This window comes from Giraffa tippelskirchi, chromosome 4, assembly GCF_054371585.1.
Source record: "Giraffa tippelskirchi isolate mGirTip1 chromosome 4, T2T-mGirTip1v1.2.pri, whole genome shotgun sequence".
Lineage (NCBI taxonomy): Eukaryota > Metazoa > Chordata > Mammalia > Artiodactyla > Giraffidae > Giraffa > Giraffa tippelskirchi.
Window position 1 is genome coordinate 98,517,018 of NC_137278.1, and position 18,241 is coordinate 98,535,258.

The 18,241-nt window shown below is 49.9% G+C and overlaps 1 protein-coding gene across 15 annotated transcripts in view; it reads left to right on the forward strand.

Moving 5' to 3' along the window:
- FAM178B (family with sequence similarity 178 member B) overlaps nt 1-18,241 on the forward strand; it is a 106,043-nt gene that overhangs the window by 28,130 nt on the left and 59,672 nt on the right. For all 15 annotated transcript variants that reach the window (XM_081484589.1, XM_081484593.1, XM_081484594.1 and 12 more), the window contains 2 exons: nt 156-261; nt 3,844-3,928. In XM_081484589.1, coding sequence (XP_081340715.1) covers nt 156-261; nt 3,844-3,928 — 191 coding nt within the window. The remainder of the gene's footprint in view (nt 1-155; nt 262-3,843; nt 3,929-18,241) is intronic.

Sequence of the window (18,241 nt, forward strand, 5' to 3'; positions counted from 1 at the left end):
AGCAGCTGCTTGCCCTGAGCGTCTTTGTCCAGGGCGGTGACTGCTTCTAGTCCTGGGGAAGCTGAAATCCGGACGCCCCCCGCTCAGCCTCGCTGAGAGGGTCACAGAGGAGTGTCGCCTCCCTGACCTCCCCCTCTGTCCTTCTGCCCCCGCAGCTCTTCGCCAGCCGGGCAGCTCACCTTCCTGCGCCAGGGCCTCCTGAGCAGCATCTACCTGCCCGCGGGCGACTGCCCCACGCCCCTGCTCCGGTGGCTGTTACAGGTGAGGACCGCGACTGCCACTAGGTGGCAGGAGCGAGCTGGCCCAACACCCGGGGAAGGGCCGCAGGCCAGAGGGGCTGGGCTCCCATTCTCTTCCTGCCCTTGGGGGCTGCTGGGTTGGTCCTCGCTGAGGCTGGAGGAGGGAGGGAGACTTGTGATGATGGAGTCAGGAAGGTGCAGGCACCAGCCTGTGGTCTCAGGCCGGGACCCCCCAGAGCATGTGCCTTGCAGGGGGTTGCCTCTCTGTGATTCCTGCTCAACAGGTGCTCCCATTGTGCACAGGCTGTTCTCCAGGTCCCAGGTCTGGGCCCTCATCCCATGGGCAGCGGCCTTACAGATGTGAGGGCACTCATGAATCTGGAGCTGGGATGTTCACTGTGGAATTGTAGGTCAGCTGGAAAAGCCTAGAACAGCTGCTCTGTCTTCCCCTCCCTTCCTTTCTACCAGAACATTTTGCCTTGGCAGAACATGCTTTCTGCCCTAGGCTCAGAACCTTCACATGGAGAAAGACAGCGAGGAGCAGCCAGCAGGGAAAGCCCGGGCACCAGCTGCTAGGATCTGAATGCAGGGCACGGGGATGAGGCCTTGGCCCCCACCCCAGACCATCTCTGCCAGGGACAGCAGGTCCCAAGCTCCAGCTGGTCTCATTCCTGCCAGTTGGAGCCTGGACCCCAGCTGTAAATTAGAACCGCCATGCGGGGCAGATCATTCTTGGGACTCCTCAGCCTCGGCAGACTGGCTGCCTTCCATAAACAGCCCTCCAGCACGCTCTCCTTCCCACTGGGGTCCTTCCTCATTGCCCCTCCCCGCCGCTCCCCCAGGCCCCGGGCGACACAGGGGACACAGCGGCCATTCTTCTCTGTCCTTGCACAACGCACAACAGACACAGCCAGTCTGAGATGCTGGCTACAGCGGGTCCTAGTGTGACTCTGACACGGCGTGGAGGCGTGCATGAGCCCCGCCTGGTCTCTTCCCCAACCTCTGTCACCTGTAGGGGGAGGGGTGCGGCAGCAGAGCACCCCTAGCCCTGCTTCCCCACCCAGTACCGTGTGACTTGGGTCATTTAACGGTGGCTCCATGTCTCCGCTTCTCACTCTGTAAACTGGGCTCAGCAGTCCCACATGAAGGTCGAGTGGGGAAATCCTGTGGACTGCCTTGTCCTTCTGGTCCCGCCTGCTGCTCTGCCCAGGGCCTGGGCACCATCAGGAAGGAATGGTGTCAACCCAGAGGTCAGGCTCTCCATCTTCAGGAAGGAGAAACAAAAGCTGAAGGCAGATCCATGCAAGGGGCGCACTGGCCTTGGGGACGTCTTCTCAGGGAGACCCTGCCCAACATCTCTGTCTCTGCAGGGAAAGGAGCAGGGCACTGACGTCTGCTACTCACGTGACCACCCCGCAGGCCTTAGGATGGGTTCTGATGCTTCACTTCCGAGGTTTAGGTTCTCTTGCCACTGGGAACTTCTCTTCCTACAGCAGCAGTAGCACTTGTTCTCTCTCAGACCTTGGCTGAGTACTGGCTACATGCTGAGCTGTAGGGACAGAAGGATTCTGGCAGCGGTGACTCAGGTTTCCATTGAGGGCTTCCCTGGTGGCGCAGTGGTGAAGAATCCACCTGCCAATGCAAGAGATGGAGGTTCCATCCCTGGGTTGGGAAAATCCCCTGGAGGAGGAAATGGCAACCCACTCCAGTATTCTTGCTGGGAGAATCCCCATGGACAGAGGAGCCTGGCGGGCTACAGTCCATAGGGTAGCAAAGAGTCGGAGATGACTGAGTGATTGACATGCACACACACATCCCAGGTAGACATGGCCGTGGGGCTCCCTGTACTTCACGCTGTTGGTGAGGACTCCATTTCAGAAAAGCGCAAATCCATGGGGGATCCCTGAAGGTGCTGGGGGACTCCTGTGAAGCTGCAGGGGTGATTCATGGGATCCAAAGGCAGGGACAGCACTGGGCCTCACAGGAGCTGGAATCAAACTGGAGACAGGTCAGGATCCTAGGACAGACTTTGGCTTCTCTCTATGCCCCAAGATCTCCATGGTCAGATAAACCCCCAGGAAGAAGAGTCTAATTGGCCTCTGAGGGGTTAAGGGACCACCCCCAAGCAGAGGCAGCTAAGGAAGCAGGGCCACAGGGCTGCTAGGGGCCTGCACACATACCTGGGATTAATTCTAGAGCCAGGGGTTGGGGGTTAGACTTCTCCAACCCTGCTCCCTCAACTACATCTCTGGAAGGGCCATCCTGAGTCCCTATGGGAACCAGTTCCTGCTGCCTGCCAGTCTCCCTGCTCTCGGGGCTTTGGCGGGGTGAACAGTGGACCCTGGGGGAGTAGACTTCAGCCTTGCGTGCATGCTCAGTGACTTCAGTTGTGTCCGACTCTTTGCGCCCCTATGGACTGTAGCCCCCCAAGCTCCTCTGTCCATGGGATTCTCCAGGCAGGAATATTGGAGTGCCCTCCTCCAGGGGAACCTTCCCGACCCAGGGATCGAACCCACGTCTCCTGCACTGTAGGTGGATTCTTTACCAACTGAGCCACCCGGGAAGCTTAGGCTTCAGCTTTAGTGCTCACCAATTATGTAAGCTCATCCTTGGAGCTCTAGAGCGGACTTCCCAGGTGAGCCTTGGAGGCCAAAACCTGGAAGCATGTGCCATGGATGAATTCACATTCTTGTAGGGGAGTGATCATGTGTTTAACTATGAAGAAGAGAGGAAGAGGGAGGCAGAGTTCTGGTGTCTTAGATCTCTTGGAAGCAGACAACTGCACCTGTGAGGGAGGGAGGCAGCAGGCGGGGGCAGAGAGGGAAGCTGAGGAGCAAAACTAATGAAAGAGAGGCCACAGCTGGTCCTGGGCGGCGGCGGGGCAGGGGGCCCTGGAACTGGGGTTACTCTTTAGAGTTGTCCCAGTTGAGGCAAGGGTCCTGGCCTTGGAGCCCCTGAGTTGGCCAGTTATCAGAGGAAGGCAGAGGGGGTGTGACCCACTGGCAGAGCGGGTGTGGCCTTGAGTGATCTGAGTGAGGGACTCTCCTTAGACTCAGCTCAGGGCCCTTGGCCAACAGTACCTCCCAGCCCTTGTGGATGGGAGCCCTGGTCCTGAAAGGTCTCTGCAGACTCAGAGGTCACCCATGCCTGTGAGATAAGGTGCTGACCAGGAATCCATGTGAGGCTCACGAAGAGGAGCCACCTTGACCTTATCCAGCTTACTGTAGTTAGTGCTTCTGAGCTCTTTCGCTTCCCTACACGGTGCCTGCCCCGAGGGGCATGGCCGGGGCCTCAGGGCGTGAGCAGCAAAAGGAACAAGACTCCCACACAGGGAGGTGGACAGAGTAGGAGATGTCAAGTCACCTAGACCTGGGATTGAATCCTGGCTTTGCTCCTTACTTGCTGTGGCCCTGGGGAAGTTGCTTGACCTCTCTGAGCTTAGTTTCATCATCTGTAAAGCGGCAGTAATGACAGTATCCTTCTACCATGTGGATTTGTAAGGATTAAATGGGACTTGTTTAATATGGTGTAATAAAGGTTTACTACTATTACTCCATAGTGATGACCCAACTAATTTGTTTTTGTTTTTTTTTTCTCCTCCTAGCTGCTGACATGGCCTCCAGAAACTTCTTCAAGAGCCTTTGGTCTCCTGTGGGACCTCAGCCTGGATGGGCTCTTCCGTCAGTCTGGTTAGTACCTGACGGAAGTGCAGGTTGGCAACTTGCACTCTGGATACCCAAGCTGGGGAGCCTACCCAGTGCTCGGCTCTCGGGTCCCCCCCGCCCCGCCCCCAGTCCAGCATGCAGGCAGGTGCTGGTGGGGATGTTGTATCACTGTGGGGCCCAGTGCTCAACTCTCGGCCCCCCCCGCCGCCCCTAGTCCAGCATGCAGGCAGGTGCTGGTGGGGTTGTTGCATCACTGCAGGGACATGTAGACATCAGGCCCTCTCCGGCTCTGGCTCCAGCGTTAGGAAAAAGCTGAGCCAACAGGCTTCTTGCCACCTTATCTGGCCTCAGAATCACGTCACAGGGGCCAAGTCCAGGCTGACTTCACAACCTTAGGATCCCAGAACAGTCTGGAAGGGGGGTTCTCTGGATTTATGGGGACAGCGGGCCTCCAGTTTCTTCCTGAGAGCGCCAGTTTGCCTGGGAGGGTTGCAGGAGCCTCTGCATCGAATCAGGGAAGCTCTCTGAGTTGGAGTCACCAAGGTGGGGGGTGGTTCCTGAAGCTGAGCCCCCAGCAGCAGCCCTCCTCATTTCCCAGGGCATCAGCGGAGCCCCGAAGTTTGGGCTGGGCTGAGGGGAGAGCCTTGAGTCTGTACCTCTATCCTGACATGTAAGGCATACACTTAGTCGTTTTTATACTCCTGAGATGTTCAGAGTTGCACAGATGCAATTAATTTCCCCTTCAGTGACTGCACCTTTCCCAGCCTGTCATCATTTGGTGCCTGAACCTAGACAGTTCGGCACCAAAAAATATCATGTAACCTATTGAAAGTTGCTTACGGCAGACAGAGAGAGGGACCCATAGGTGTCCAGACCGCGCCCTTGCCCACCAGCTGCAGTCCCCCTACACTCCCACTAAAACACGGGAGCACCGAGCTCTGAAGGCTGAGGTTATAGACCCACGACGTGCCGTTAACCAGCCCCCACCCCACCCCACCCCCACCAGCCACCAGCCCTTTGGATTTCTGCCTCTGTGCCTCCCCTCCTGGAGGAATTGGCTGAGCTGGGGGCCATCTGTCAAATGAGAGCATTCCAGACAGCTCCGGCTCCCCCCTCCCCCACACCCCACCCCTAGGCCTGGGACCCCTCTCACGGAGGTCCTCTGAATAGCGCCAGCCTCAGCCTCCTCTGCCTTTACGTAACCTCTGCCCCTGCCGTCCCGCCTGCCCTTTCGAGCCCCTGGGGCCGCCTCTGCAGCTGGCCTGCCCTTTTGGGGAACAGAGGCCTCCCTTGTCCCACTCTTCTCCTCCGTGCTGTGGTATGTGTCCCCTCGGAGACACGGAGGCAGAGGGGGCGTCCCATTCCTGTTCTTGGCCACATTGTTCCTGATTCGCCCTCGTCGGGAGGGGGCGGGGCCAGGAGCGGCTTCCTAGGTGCCAGGCTCAGCTCAGCTTGGAGGGCCCCCTCCACTGCAGAGCAGTTCTCCTGGCATCAAGTGTAGGGGATGGGGTGGGGGATGTCTTTTTCCCTCCCCTTGGAATAGAGACTGGCCCCCAGAATGCCATGCCCAAGGTCAAGATCTTGATTGATTTGGGCAAAGGTCTGGTTCACAAAAAAACTGAAAACAGGGACTGGAGCAGTTATCAGTACCCCCCCACCCCCTCCCCCCTACCGTGTTCACAGCAGCGAGCTCCCCAGGTGGCGCTAGTGGTAAAGAGCCCACCTGCCAGTGCCAGAGACATAAGAGACACGGGTTTGAACCCTGGGTCAAGAAGATCTCCTGGAGGAGGGCATGGCAACCCATTCCAGTATTCTTGCCTGGAGAATCCCTTGGACAGAGGGGCCTGGTGGGCTACAGTCCATGGGGTCGCAAGGAATCGGACATGACTGAGGTGACTAAGCACGCACACACGCATGCACATTCACAGCAGCATTACTCACTATAGCCCAACGGAGGAAGTGACCCAAATCCCAAACGTCCACATGCATGGATAAGCAAAATGTGGCCTATACATGCAGCAGAGTCTTAATCAGCCTTAAAAAGGAAGGAGATTCTGTCACATGCTACAATATAGATGAACCTGGAGGACATTTTGCTAAGTGAAATAAACCAGTCACACACAAAAGAACAAATATTGTAGGATTTCTCTGATGTGAAGTACCTAGAGTAGTCAAATTCATAGAGACAGAAAACAGAATAGTGGTTGCCAGGGGCTGGAGGAGGGAGAATGGAAGGGTTAGTGTTTCCTGGGTATGGAATTTCAGTTTGGGAGGATGAAAAAGTTCTGCAGATGGGTGGTGATGAGGTTGCAGAACAATGTGAATGTACTTAAACACTACTGAACTGTGCGCTTGAGAATGCCTAAGATGGTAATTTTTATGTTACCTGTTTTTTGCATAATTTTGAAAAACAAAAGGCCAATTACAAAGTCAAGAGTCAGGTGCCAGGAGAGAATCTACCAAGAGCTGGAACTGAAAATCAACTGCCAGTTGAGGAAGCGTGCGTACGGTTAAATTAGACCCAGGCTTGATGCAAAAGGAAATTGTGCTTCTCAGAGTTGTCAACACCTTGAGGTGCTCTGAGTGTCCTTGTCCCCTGTCGGGGTGCTGCCCTCCAGGGCTTTGGATGTGAGCTTTCAAGTTGCTTAGCCTTTCTCTTGTGAAACAGAGGAGATTTGTATGTGTGTAAATTTCCACTTTTTCCTGGAATTTGTGGTTGACCAGAAGTTCTTCCCAGATTATCCTGGGAAAGGTCTTATACAATTGCTTTCATCCCTGCATGCTTCCTGAGTAAGGGACAAGTCTGGGCCTCTGGCAGGACCTGGGACCCAGGCTTCAGAGGTGACTGTCATGGGTGTGCCCTAGGTGACTAGGGCTGAGGGCTGAGAGCCCAGAATTCGCTAGAGGGTTGGAATAAGGTGGGAATCATCTTCCTAGATTAAGAAGCAACACACATCACCTGCTTAAACCTCCTGATGAACTTGGAGAGTGGGATATGAGTGCCTCCCATATATATTCTGGAGAAGGCAATGGCACCCCACTCCAGTACTCTTGTCTGGAAAATCCCATGGACGGAGGAGCCTGGTAGGCTGCAGTCCATGGGGTCGCTAAGAGTCGGACGACTGAGCGACTTCACTTTCACTTTTCCCTTTAATGCACTGGAGAAGGAAACCCACTCCAGTATATTTGCCTGGAGAATCCCAGGGACAGCGGAGCCTGATGGATTGCCGTCTATGGTGTCACACAGAGTCGGACACGACTGAAGCGACTTAGCAGCAGCAGCAGCACTATATATATTCAGGGACTTCACCAGAGAGCAGGAGATACAAGGATGAATAAGGCATGGTTGCTGCCCTCAAAGGGCTGACAGTCAAGTGGGAGGGGATTAAATGTCCAATTACAATAGCAGGCAGAAAGGAAGGAGAGATTGAACTGCGGGGAAATTACTTCTAGCTGGATGGGGTTGGGGTGGAGGAGGAAGCAATCAGGAAGTACTTTGTAGAAAAGGGAACTGTTTTTCGATCCATCTCTCAACAGATGTGTAGGGCAGGGAATGCAGACTTTGTTGCAGTGGGGACCAAGTGAGATCAGTAACTAGAGAGTTCCTGCCCTCTCTAAAGAGGCTGGCAGGTACCTAGTTGCCAGATCTCTCCATTTTCAAGAGAAGCTGTGTCTTAGTTGGGATGTGCTCAGACTAAGTAACAGATGTCCAATTAAGAACAGTTTATTATCTCACATGACAGGAAATCCAGACACACAGGTTGTTCCATAGTCTGTTCAACAGATTTATGCTCTTGGGGCTCTGGCTTAGCTTGTGCCCCGCTTCTTCCCACTCCCCCTCAAGGTTGCAAAATGGCTGTTATTGCTCCAAGCATCATCATGTTCTCACAAGACAACAGTATTCAAGGCAGAAAGGACAAGGGTGAAGGATAAGAGATCATTGCTTCTTGTACTTTTTTCTCTCTTTTTGTCAGGACATTCTTTCCATTTTGTTTCATTACACAGAACTGGATCACAGGCTTTAGAGGACCCTTTTCCTGTATTCTAACTACCAATACACTTTGAACATGGACTAGGTCTGAAGAATTTTCAACTTCGTGAATCCTACACCTCCAGGGTAGAATACAGCAGATTCACTTTTTTCCAGCCTCCTTGAAAATATTTGAATTTTTAGTTTTGGAATTTCCATTTAGTTCTTTATTGTTTCTTTTTTAATAGTTTCTGTTTCTCTACTGGGATTTCTTATTTGTTCATTCATTTCATTTACCACCTTGAGCATACTTCTAACAGCTGCTTTAAAATCTTTGTCTGCAATTCTGACAGCTGAAGCATCTAATTCATTACATGGAAAATTAAATATGAAAGTGAATGTTTACTGAGAATGAGTCAAGAAATCGTACTGGATAAATATTAAACCCTGGCAGTCTCAGGGCTTTTTGCACTCAATCTCTTTATAGGATATTTTTCAGAACTGTTCATGTTCACCTGCTAACTGCAGCTTGGCTTCCCTGCCTAACCTAGAACACTCACAGGGCCATGGAGGTGAGGTGTCCTGGAGCTTAAGCTTCATGAACTTTAAGGTCAATTGGTTTCTGACATATAATAAAACTGTTTTCTGCTAATACAGCCAGAGCCTGTTGCTGTTGCTGTGACTTAGAGCTCCAATAGCCACCCTTGGCCATTATCTACAAAGACAAATAGCATGACATGGTTCCTCCGCTGGGGGTGGACCCACTTTCCCTGAGCAGACACAAGGTGAAACCAGAGTTCCCTTTCTAGGGAAGAAGGGAAGCCTGGCACTTGGATTGACAGCCAACAGAATCTATTGTAGCCAGAATACACGTGTTTATGCGCAGTCTCCTGGTGGTAACGAATTCAGTTAAAAAACGAAACCCAGAAAACCCCCACCGTGAGCCCATCTGCAGACTATATTTGACTGAAGGTGGAATATAGTTCTACTGTTTGCAGTCCTGGGCATAGCCCTGGCTGTGGAGAGATGCAGGGCAAGCTGGGAGCAGCAGGCATGAAGGCAAGGAAGTGGGGAGAGTGGGCCGAGTAGGAGATAAGACTGGATGTTTGGGGCCATCTCTTGGAAGACAGTGGGGGCCGTTTCAGGTATCATGAAGCTTTGTTAATATTTGGCAAGATCAGGACAGATGGTTGTTGCCATTGTTGTTATTTAGATACAATTCATGTGCCATATAATTCACCCTTTTAAAGTGTATGATTCAGTATGATTCAGAGTTGTTCAACCACTGCCACTGTCTAATTCCAGAACATTTTCATCACCCCCCAGAAGAAACCTCATACATCAGCAGTCACTTCCCACTCCCCTGGCAACCCCTAATATGTGTTCTGTCCCAGTGGGCTTGCTTATTCCAGACATTTCGTATACATGAAATGATATAACATGGGACCTTTTGTGCCTGCTTCTTTTACTTGGCATGATGTTTTCAACGTTCATGCATGTTGTAGATGTAGTAGTACTTTATTCCTTTTATGGATGAATAATACTCCATTTTATGGATATACTGCATTTTATCCATTCATCAGTAGATGGACTATTGGGTTATTTCCACTTTGAGGCCACTGTGAATAACGCTACTGTGACGGGTAAAGAATCTGCCTGCAATGCACGAGACACAGGAGATGCAGTTCGATCCCTGGGTAGGAAAGATGCCCTGAAGGAGGAAATGGCAACCCACTCCAGTATTCTTGCCTGAAAAATCCCATGGACAGAGGAGCCTGGCGAGCTACAGTCCATGGGATCGCAGAGGGTCAGACACGACTGAGCGACTAAGCACACGTGAACATTCCCACACAAGTGTATGGGGATATAGGTTTTTAGTTCTCCCCGGTATATGCTTAATAGTGGAATTGCTAGCTAATAGGGTGACTCTGTTTAACTTTTTGAAGGACTGCGAAACCGTTTTCCTAACAAGCTGCATAATTTTACTTTCCCTCCAGCAATGTATGAGGGTTCCAATTTCTTCACATCCTTGCCAGCATCTGTTATTGTCCATCTCTTGACAGGAGTCATACTAATGGGTATGAAGTGATATCTCATTGTGGTGTGGGCTTGCATTTCTCTAATGACTAAGGATGTGGAGCACCTGTTCTTGTACTTCTTGGCCATTTGTGTATCTTCTTAGAGGAGGTATCTATTCAGATGCTTCACTTGTTTTTTGGTTGGATTGTTTGTATTTTTCTGTTGAGTTGCAGTAATTCTTTATATACGCTGTGTACTAGACCCCTCCCTGATAGCTCAGATGGTAAAAGAATACTCCTGCAATGCGGGAGACCTGGGTTCAATTCCTGGGTTGGGAAGAACCCCTGGAGAAGGGATAGGCTACCCGCTCCAGTATTCTTGGGCTTCCCTGGTGGCTCAGCTGGTAGGGAATCTGCCTGCAATGCAGGAGAACTGGGTTCGATCCCTGGGTTGGGAAGATCCCCTGGAGAAGGGAAGGGCAACCCGCTCTAGAATTCTGGCCTGGAGAATTCCATGGACTGTATAGTCCATAGAGTTGCAAAGACTCGGACACGACTGAGCAACTTTCACTTTCACTTACAAGATATGTGATTTGCAAATATTTTCTCCCATCTTGTGGGTTATCTTTTCACTGTTTTGGTGGTGGCCTTTGATGCACAAAAGTTTTTAATTTTGATAAAATCTAATTTAGCTCTGTTTTCTACTGTTGCCTATGCTTTTGATGTCAAACAAGATACTGTTGCTTTGTCTAAGGTCATGAAGGTGTCCTCTTATGTTTTACTCTGAGAATTCTATAGCTGTAGCCTTTCCGTTTAGGCCTCTGATCCATTTTGAGTTGATTTTTATATACAGTGTAAGATAGGGGTCCAGCTTCAGTCTTTTTCATGTGCAGATGCTCTTGTCCCAGGATCATTTATTGAAAGACTGGGCTTTCCCACAGTGAGTTATCTGGGCACCCTTGTTGAAAATCAATAAATCAGTTGACCATGGATATATGAGTCTATTTCTGGACTCTCAGTTCTAGTCCATTGATATGTGTGTGTGTGTGTGTGTGTGTGTATATATATATATATATATATACACACACATATATTGGAGAAGGAAATGGCAACCCACTCCAGTACTCTTGCCTGGAAAATCCCATGGATGGAGGAGCGTGGTAGCTTACAGTCTATGGGGTCGCAAAGAGTCAGACACGACTGAGCAACTTCACTATATATATATATTTGTCCTCATGCCAGTGCCACAAATTCTTGATTATCATCAATTCAGTCACTCAGTCATGTCTGACTCTTTGCAACCCCATGGACTGCAGCATCCCAGGATTCCCTGTCCATCACCAACTCCTGGAGCTTGCTCAAACTCATGTCCATTGAGTCGGTGATGCCATCCAACCACCTCATCCTCTGTCTTCCCCTTCTCCTCCTTCATAGCTTGTAGTCAGTTTTGAAATTGGGAAGTGTGAGTTCTCCAGCTTCACTCTTTTCAAAATCATTTTAGCTATTCTGGGTCACTTGTATTTCCATATTAATTTTAGGATTGGCCAGTCAACCTCTGCCAAAAATGACAGCTGGGTTTTCCGTAGTGATTGTGTTGAATCTATAAATGACTTTGAGAGTTACTACCATCTTAATAATATTGAGTCTTGTAATCTATGAACATGGGCTATCTCTCCATTTCTTTAGATCTTCTTTCATTTCTTTTTAAGAATGTGTTGTAATTTTTGGTATACAAGTCTTGCACTTTTTTTTTGTTAAATTTATTCCTACTATTTTCTTCTTTTTGATATTATCATCAGTGGGACTTTTTTCTTCATTTTCTTTTCAGATCATTCCTTGCTAGTGGGTAGAAATACAACAGAGTATTTCTGTATTGACCTTATATCCTGCAACCTTGCTGAACTCGTTTATTAACACTAACAGTTTTTTTTTTAATGGCAGTTTGATTTTGAAAGCAAACATATTCTTGTGCAACTAATTGCTTATGAGAAATGACCTCATGTTTCTTTAACAAACATGCTTCAGCCGTGCCCATGTAGGACTGGCCAGTAACCCAGGGCAAATCACACTGAGTAGGCAGCAATGCCTGGAGAAGAGGAGCTCCGTCAGTGAGATCAAAACACTGGACAAGAAGTAAAACACGTGTAGCTTCTTTCCCATTAGTTTTCAAGACGGTGTGGTTCATTCTGACCTACTCATTCCATTCCCTGCCAGCTTCTATGATAGCTGTGTAGGAGGGAGAGAATATATCAAAATAAAGCGACCCTGGCCAGGACATTCTTTGGATATTTTTTTAAGTGGGTGTGACATTTAGCTTTCAGAACAAATTTGTTTTGTTTTCATGAGCAGTATCTTCGGAAGCTTTGTCCTGCCTCCCTTGATCACCATGCTTTTTCCCTTTGTCCCCAGAGCTCCAGGATCGTAGTCACTGGAACTTGGGGGCTCTCTTGGACGAGCCCCATTTTGTGGGTGACTTTCTTTTCTGTCATTGCTTGCATCCTCTCTCCTTCCTCCTTTTCAACCCTTTCTTTCTGCCTCCCAGATAATATCTATAGGATTACTTCTTATAAGAAAAATAACAGGGACTTCCCTGGTGGTCCAGTGGCTAAGACTCCGCAGCACTCCCAATACAGGGGGCCCTGGGTTCAATCCCTGGTCGAATAACTAAATCCCACATGACCCAACTAAGAATTCGCATGCCGCCACTGAAGATCTCAAATGCCCTGACGAAGATCAGAAGACTCCGAGTGCTGTAACTAAGACCCAGCTCAGCTAAATAAATGATTAAAAAAAAAAAAGAATAACACCAAAAGATGACCAATATCTCAGTAGCCACAGAACCTGTTTTTATTTTCTCAGAAGTACTCTACGCATCAAGCGCAGAACATTCAAATAGGGCAAGAGAAAGATACTTGAAAAGCAAACTCCAGCTCTCCACCCATTCCCCACAGCTCCCTCCTCTCCTCATAATCAACAGCTTCTTGTAATGATTTTCAGGAGTGGAATTAATGCACAATCCACTTAGTGTGTGTTCTTGTATTTACGGGTTTATTACACCATCTTTCTTCTGTCATGTTGACATTTACCTGCAGTTGCCTCCCGTGGAGAGTTACTCTTTTAAGAGTTTCCCCGCTCTTTCCCGGATCAGGAGAGGCCACAGGCCACACGGCACACGTCAGGTGGGGTCTTCTCCAGAGTGGAGGGAGATGAAACAGCCACACACCCCCCCGGGGGTAAAAAGAAAACATCAACACTTAGAGTTACATTTTAGCTCATCTTTTTAAAAACAGTTTTGTTGAGGCATAATTGACATACCTTAACCTATATGCATTCAGCGTATACCACTTACACACAAAACACGAACATAGACCCATAAAACTCTCACCATGATCAAAATAATAATGTCCATTGTCCCGGGCCCTCAAGCTTTCTGGTTCCATCCCTCTCCCCTTTTATACCTAGGAAACTATCAATTTACTTTCTGTTACTCCAGGCTAGCTTGCATTTCCTACACCTGCATGTGTGCTAAGTCGCTTCCGTCGTGTCCGACTCTCTGGGACCCCTGGACCATAGCCCTCCAGGCTCCTCTGTCCGTGGGATTCTCCAGGCATTTTCTATAGTTTTATATAAATGGGACCATGCAGTAGGTACTCTTTTTTTTTTTGTCTTGCTTCTCTCAATTACTTTGAAATTCACCAACACCATTGTGTGTGTCAGTAGTTTATTCCAGTCAATAGCTTTGTGGTGTTCCTTTGTGGGGCAGCACCACAGTGTGTTCTTCCAGTCACCTCTTAGTGGACATACTGGTTACTTTCAGTTTGGGAGCTATTAAAGTCGATATAAATGTTCTTATGTAAGTCTTTGGGTGGACCCTTAGGGTAAACATCTATGCATAAATAGGCTGGGTCATATGGTAGATGTGTGTTTAAGCTGTTAAGACAGTGCTGCTTTTTCTCTAAAGCTGTCGTACAGTTTCCCACCAGCCGTGCTCCAGTTGCTCCACGTCTTCCCCACCACTTGGTTTAGTCAGTCTTTTTAAGAGCTATGTAGTGGTATCTCATTGCAGTTTAATTTGCATTTCCCTATAGCCTGATGATCTTTGCATTGCATCAGTTTCCATCTGTATATCAGTTGCCATCCCCTTTGTATATCCTTCTTTGGGCTTTGGGTGGGGAAAACCATGCAGCAGGTCCAGGCTGCCTCAGGACCCAGGTGCAGTTCAGCAGTCAGGTACCAAGTTCTCACCTGAGGGGCAGCTGTTGAGCACTGAGCGTTATATTCAGTGTTAGTAGTGTGGTACTGGAGAGTCCCTTGGACAGCAAGGAGATGAAAGCAGTCCATCCTAAAGGAAATCAACCCTGAATAGTCACTGGAAGGACTGATGCTGAAGCTGAAGCTACAGTACTTTGGCCACCTGATGCAAAGAGCCAACTCATTGGAAAAGACGCTGATGCTGGGGAAGATTGAAGGCGGGAGGAGAAGGGGGTGACAGAGGCCAAGATGGTTGGATGGCATCACCAACTTAATGAACATGAATTTGAGCAAATTCCAGGAGATAGTAAAGGACAGGGAAGCCTGGCGTGCTGCAGTCCATGGGGTCACAAAGAGTCAGATACAACTTAGCGACTGAACAATAAGAAATTACATATGTGAAGCACCTGGTGTACAGTGGACATTCAGAATGATAGCTAGTATCAAAACAAAATATAGGAAGTTCCCTGGCCATCCAGTGGTTGAGACTCCAAGCTGCCAATGCAGGGGTTCAGTCCATGGTGAGGAACTAAGATCCCACATGCTGTGCAGCACAGCCAAAATAAAAAAATTTTTAATGTATTTCTTTATGAATCAGAGATCATTAGATAAACCGAAGGAACTAAGCAGCACAAATGTTCTCAATACTCTCTGTACTTCCTCTTAATTTCTGTAGTTTTTTATTTTGGCCATTCATCTCTCACCCTATTCTTGGATGGCTGGGTTTTGTTTTTCTTTTCTCTGTTTTCTCACATGATTTCTGTTTTTTTCTTACATGGTTTTTAAGCAGTCAGAAATCTCTTGATCTCTAGATCCAGTTGACACTGTCTGCTCTTCGCTGCCTTATGAGGAGTTGTGCTCACCTCACCTGCTCTGCCGACCACGGTGGGCTGGGAAGTCTCCAGGTGCGGGGCTGGCGGGGTGGGGTGGGGTGGGGAAGCAGTCCATTCAGAGCCTCCTGGAGCTGAGTGGAGGCCCAGCCTGTGGACAGCTGCCCCTTGGGGCTCCCCACAGCCTTGTTACTCATGGATCACACACACAGGGAGGAGCACTTCTGTACTGAGTCCAGGGCCTGCTCTGCATTGGTATGTGGGTGCCATCTACTCCTGAACTTCTCAGGGCAGCTGCCCCTGTCCCTGGGCCCAGAGAGACAGGCCAGGATCCAGTTCTTTTTTAAAGACTTTTTTTTTTTTTTAATGTGGACCCTTTTTTTAAAGTTTTATTCAATTTGTTACAATATTGCTTCTGTTTTATAATTTGGTTTTTTAGCCAGGAGGCATGTGTGATCTTAGCTCACCGACCAGGGATTGAACCCACACCTCCCTGTATTTGAAGGTGAAGTCTTAACCACTGGGCCACCAGGGAAGGCCCTAGGGATCCAGTTCTGTCAGCCCAGCTGCACTCAATCTCCATCCTAACCCTGATGGTGCTGCAGGAGTATCATGTAGACCCAAATAGGCAGGAAGACATTTTGAGGACCACCCAGGAGGTCCGCCCCCGACTCCCCGGCTCCCTTGAAACTGTCATTGGCTCAGCACAGCCCCTCCAGAGTCTCCAGTTGGAATGCAACAATAATAGTAATTCAGCTTCATAACTGAGCCTCGTTTTTGAAACATATTATTGTGTGTTGTGATGATAAACGTGATTTCATTAAGAATAAGAGCTAACTTTTCTAGAGAGCTCATGCCAGCCCCTGAGCCCCAGGCTCTGCCTGTCTCATTCAGTCACCACAACCATCCAACAAGTAGATCCTGTCATTTTCCCATTTTACAGGTAGTCAGGTGGCTGGAAGGGGCTTCCTGGGGGCACAGATGGTAAAGAATCTTCCCGCAATGCAGCAGACTCAGGTTCAATCCCTGGGTCAGGAGGATCCCCTGGAGAAGGGAGTGGCACCTCACTCCAGTATTCTTACCTGGAGAACTCCATGGACAGGGGAGCCTGGTGAGCTACAGTCTATGGGGTCACAAAGAGTCAAACTTGACTGAGCAACTAACACTTTCACTTTCAGGAGGCTGGAAAGACTGAGCTTCACAGTCTTTGTATGAAGTGCACAGTCTCCTGTGTGGTTAGCCTGACCCCCGATCCAGCTCATTTTATCTTTTTCTCTGTTTCACTATCTGTGCTCCAGCCTCGCTGCCCTTCTGTCTCCCCATTTGTCCTCCTGCTACAGGGCCTTTGCACGTGTGAGTTTCTCCGCCCAGATTCTCTTCCCACCTCCCAGCAGTCCCCTGGCTTTTGCCTCTTTCACTCCACCTCTCTGACATTACCTCCTGACATTGCCTCCTCAGGGCAGGCTGTGCTGCCCCTGCCCTCACCTCCCTTCCTCTACTCTCACACTCCTTTCCCAGTCTTCCTGGCTCTGCCTATAGCTGATGTGTGGATTGTTTGATTCATATCATTTCCCGCAATGGGCTGTGAGCCCCAGAGCTCAGGGACCGTGTCTTCGCTTGTTTTTGTTTTAGCCTTCACTTGCGTTCCTGGCAGGTCTGAGAGCTGAGCACACGGTAGGACGTGGACTAGACCCATTGAATGAGTGGATGCATCTCAGGGACCATGTGTGTTGCCCACAGCAGACATCTGCATCCCCTCACGCCAGCTTCTCTCATCCCATGAGGTCAGTGGTTGGAACGAGCTGCCTGTCTGCTCCTCCAAGGTTGGGACACGGGTCTGCTGGCCCCGTGGGGACTGGATTGCATGTGCACTCTACCCTCACTCAGCCAGCATCTTCCTGGTCCCCAGACCTTTGATTCTGACCCACCACCTGTACAGCCGGCTCATAGGAGCTGCTTCAGGAGCTGCTGGACTCAGGTGGTTTTGCTCCCAGAACACACGTATCACAGTACCTGGCACAGGATTTTCTTCAGCTCGCAGGTGGCTGTGATGCACAGCCAGGCTGAGGAGGTGCCAGCTGGGAGCACTTTGGCCAAGTGTGCAAGCCTGTTGATGGAGCAGAGAGGCCACGCATCAGAGGGGCTCATCCTGCTGCATTAGCTGCTGAGACTCTCAACCCACCTTTTTAAAGGAGGGGAATAGACTCAGATGAGTTACGTGTGGTGAGCACACCTGAACGTCTGGCTTCAGACCCTGATCGGAGGATGTCAGCAGCTCCCCCAGGACTCAGCTTCTGGCCGCTGCAGTTCTTAGCTGTGCTTGAGCTTTACAAAGTATGGGGCCAGGGTCCCGTCCTCTGATCCTGGTCTGGATGCATCCTGGGCTCAGGTACCTTAAAACCTCCCTAGATGATGCCACATCGGAGAAGGCAAGGGCACCCTACTCCAGTACTCTTGCCTGGGAAACCCCATGGACGGAGGAGCCTGGTAGGTTGCAGTCCAGGGGGTCGCTAAGAGTTGGACACGACTGAGCGACTTCACTTTCACTTTTCACTTTCATGCACTGGAGGAGGAAATGGCAACCCACTCCAGTATTCTTGCCTGGAGAATCCCAGGGACGGCAGAGCCTGGTGAGCTGCTGTCTATGGGGTCGCACAGAGTCGGACACGACTGACGCGACTTAGCAGCAGCAGCAGCAGCAGATGATGCCACAGGCAGCTGGCTTGGGTGCAAAGATGGGAGCCCTGGGTGTGATGTGGAGCTGGGGCTGCCTTCCCTTGATTCCTCCCCTACCCCGCCCACACTATCTGCCAGAGCAGGTGAGGATGGGCCCCCACGGTGCCACAGCTCTTCTTAGCTCAGTGGTTCCTGAACTTGGCTGGTATTAGAATCACTTGAGAATTCTTAAAAATTCTACCGTCCAAGCCACACCCATGCTAATTAAACCACAGTCACTGGGGGGTGGGACACAGGCAGCAGCAACTTTTGAAGCTGCTCCCTGATTCCAGACTCTGCAGACAAGTCCAGGAAGCACTGTATTAGATTCTCAGCGGGGCCCCAATCCAGAACACACCGCTGTCCCTCAGACCATCGGGCTCTACTGCTCAAAGTGCTGTGTGGGGAGACCTTTTCCTCTCTTGTTTTTTTTTTTTTTTTAGAGTTCTTTGTGTTGTTTTGTTCATTTTTTAGAGTAGTTGTTGTTTAGTTGCTAAGTCACATCCAGCTCTTTTGCAGCCCCATGGACTGTAGCCCGCCAGGCTCCTCTGTC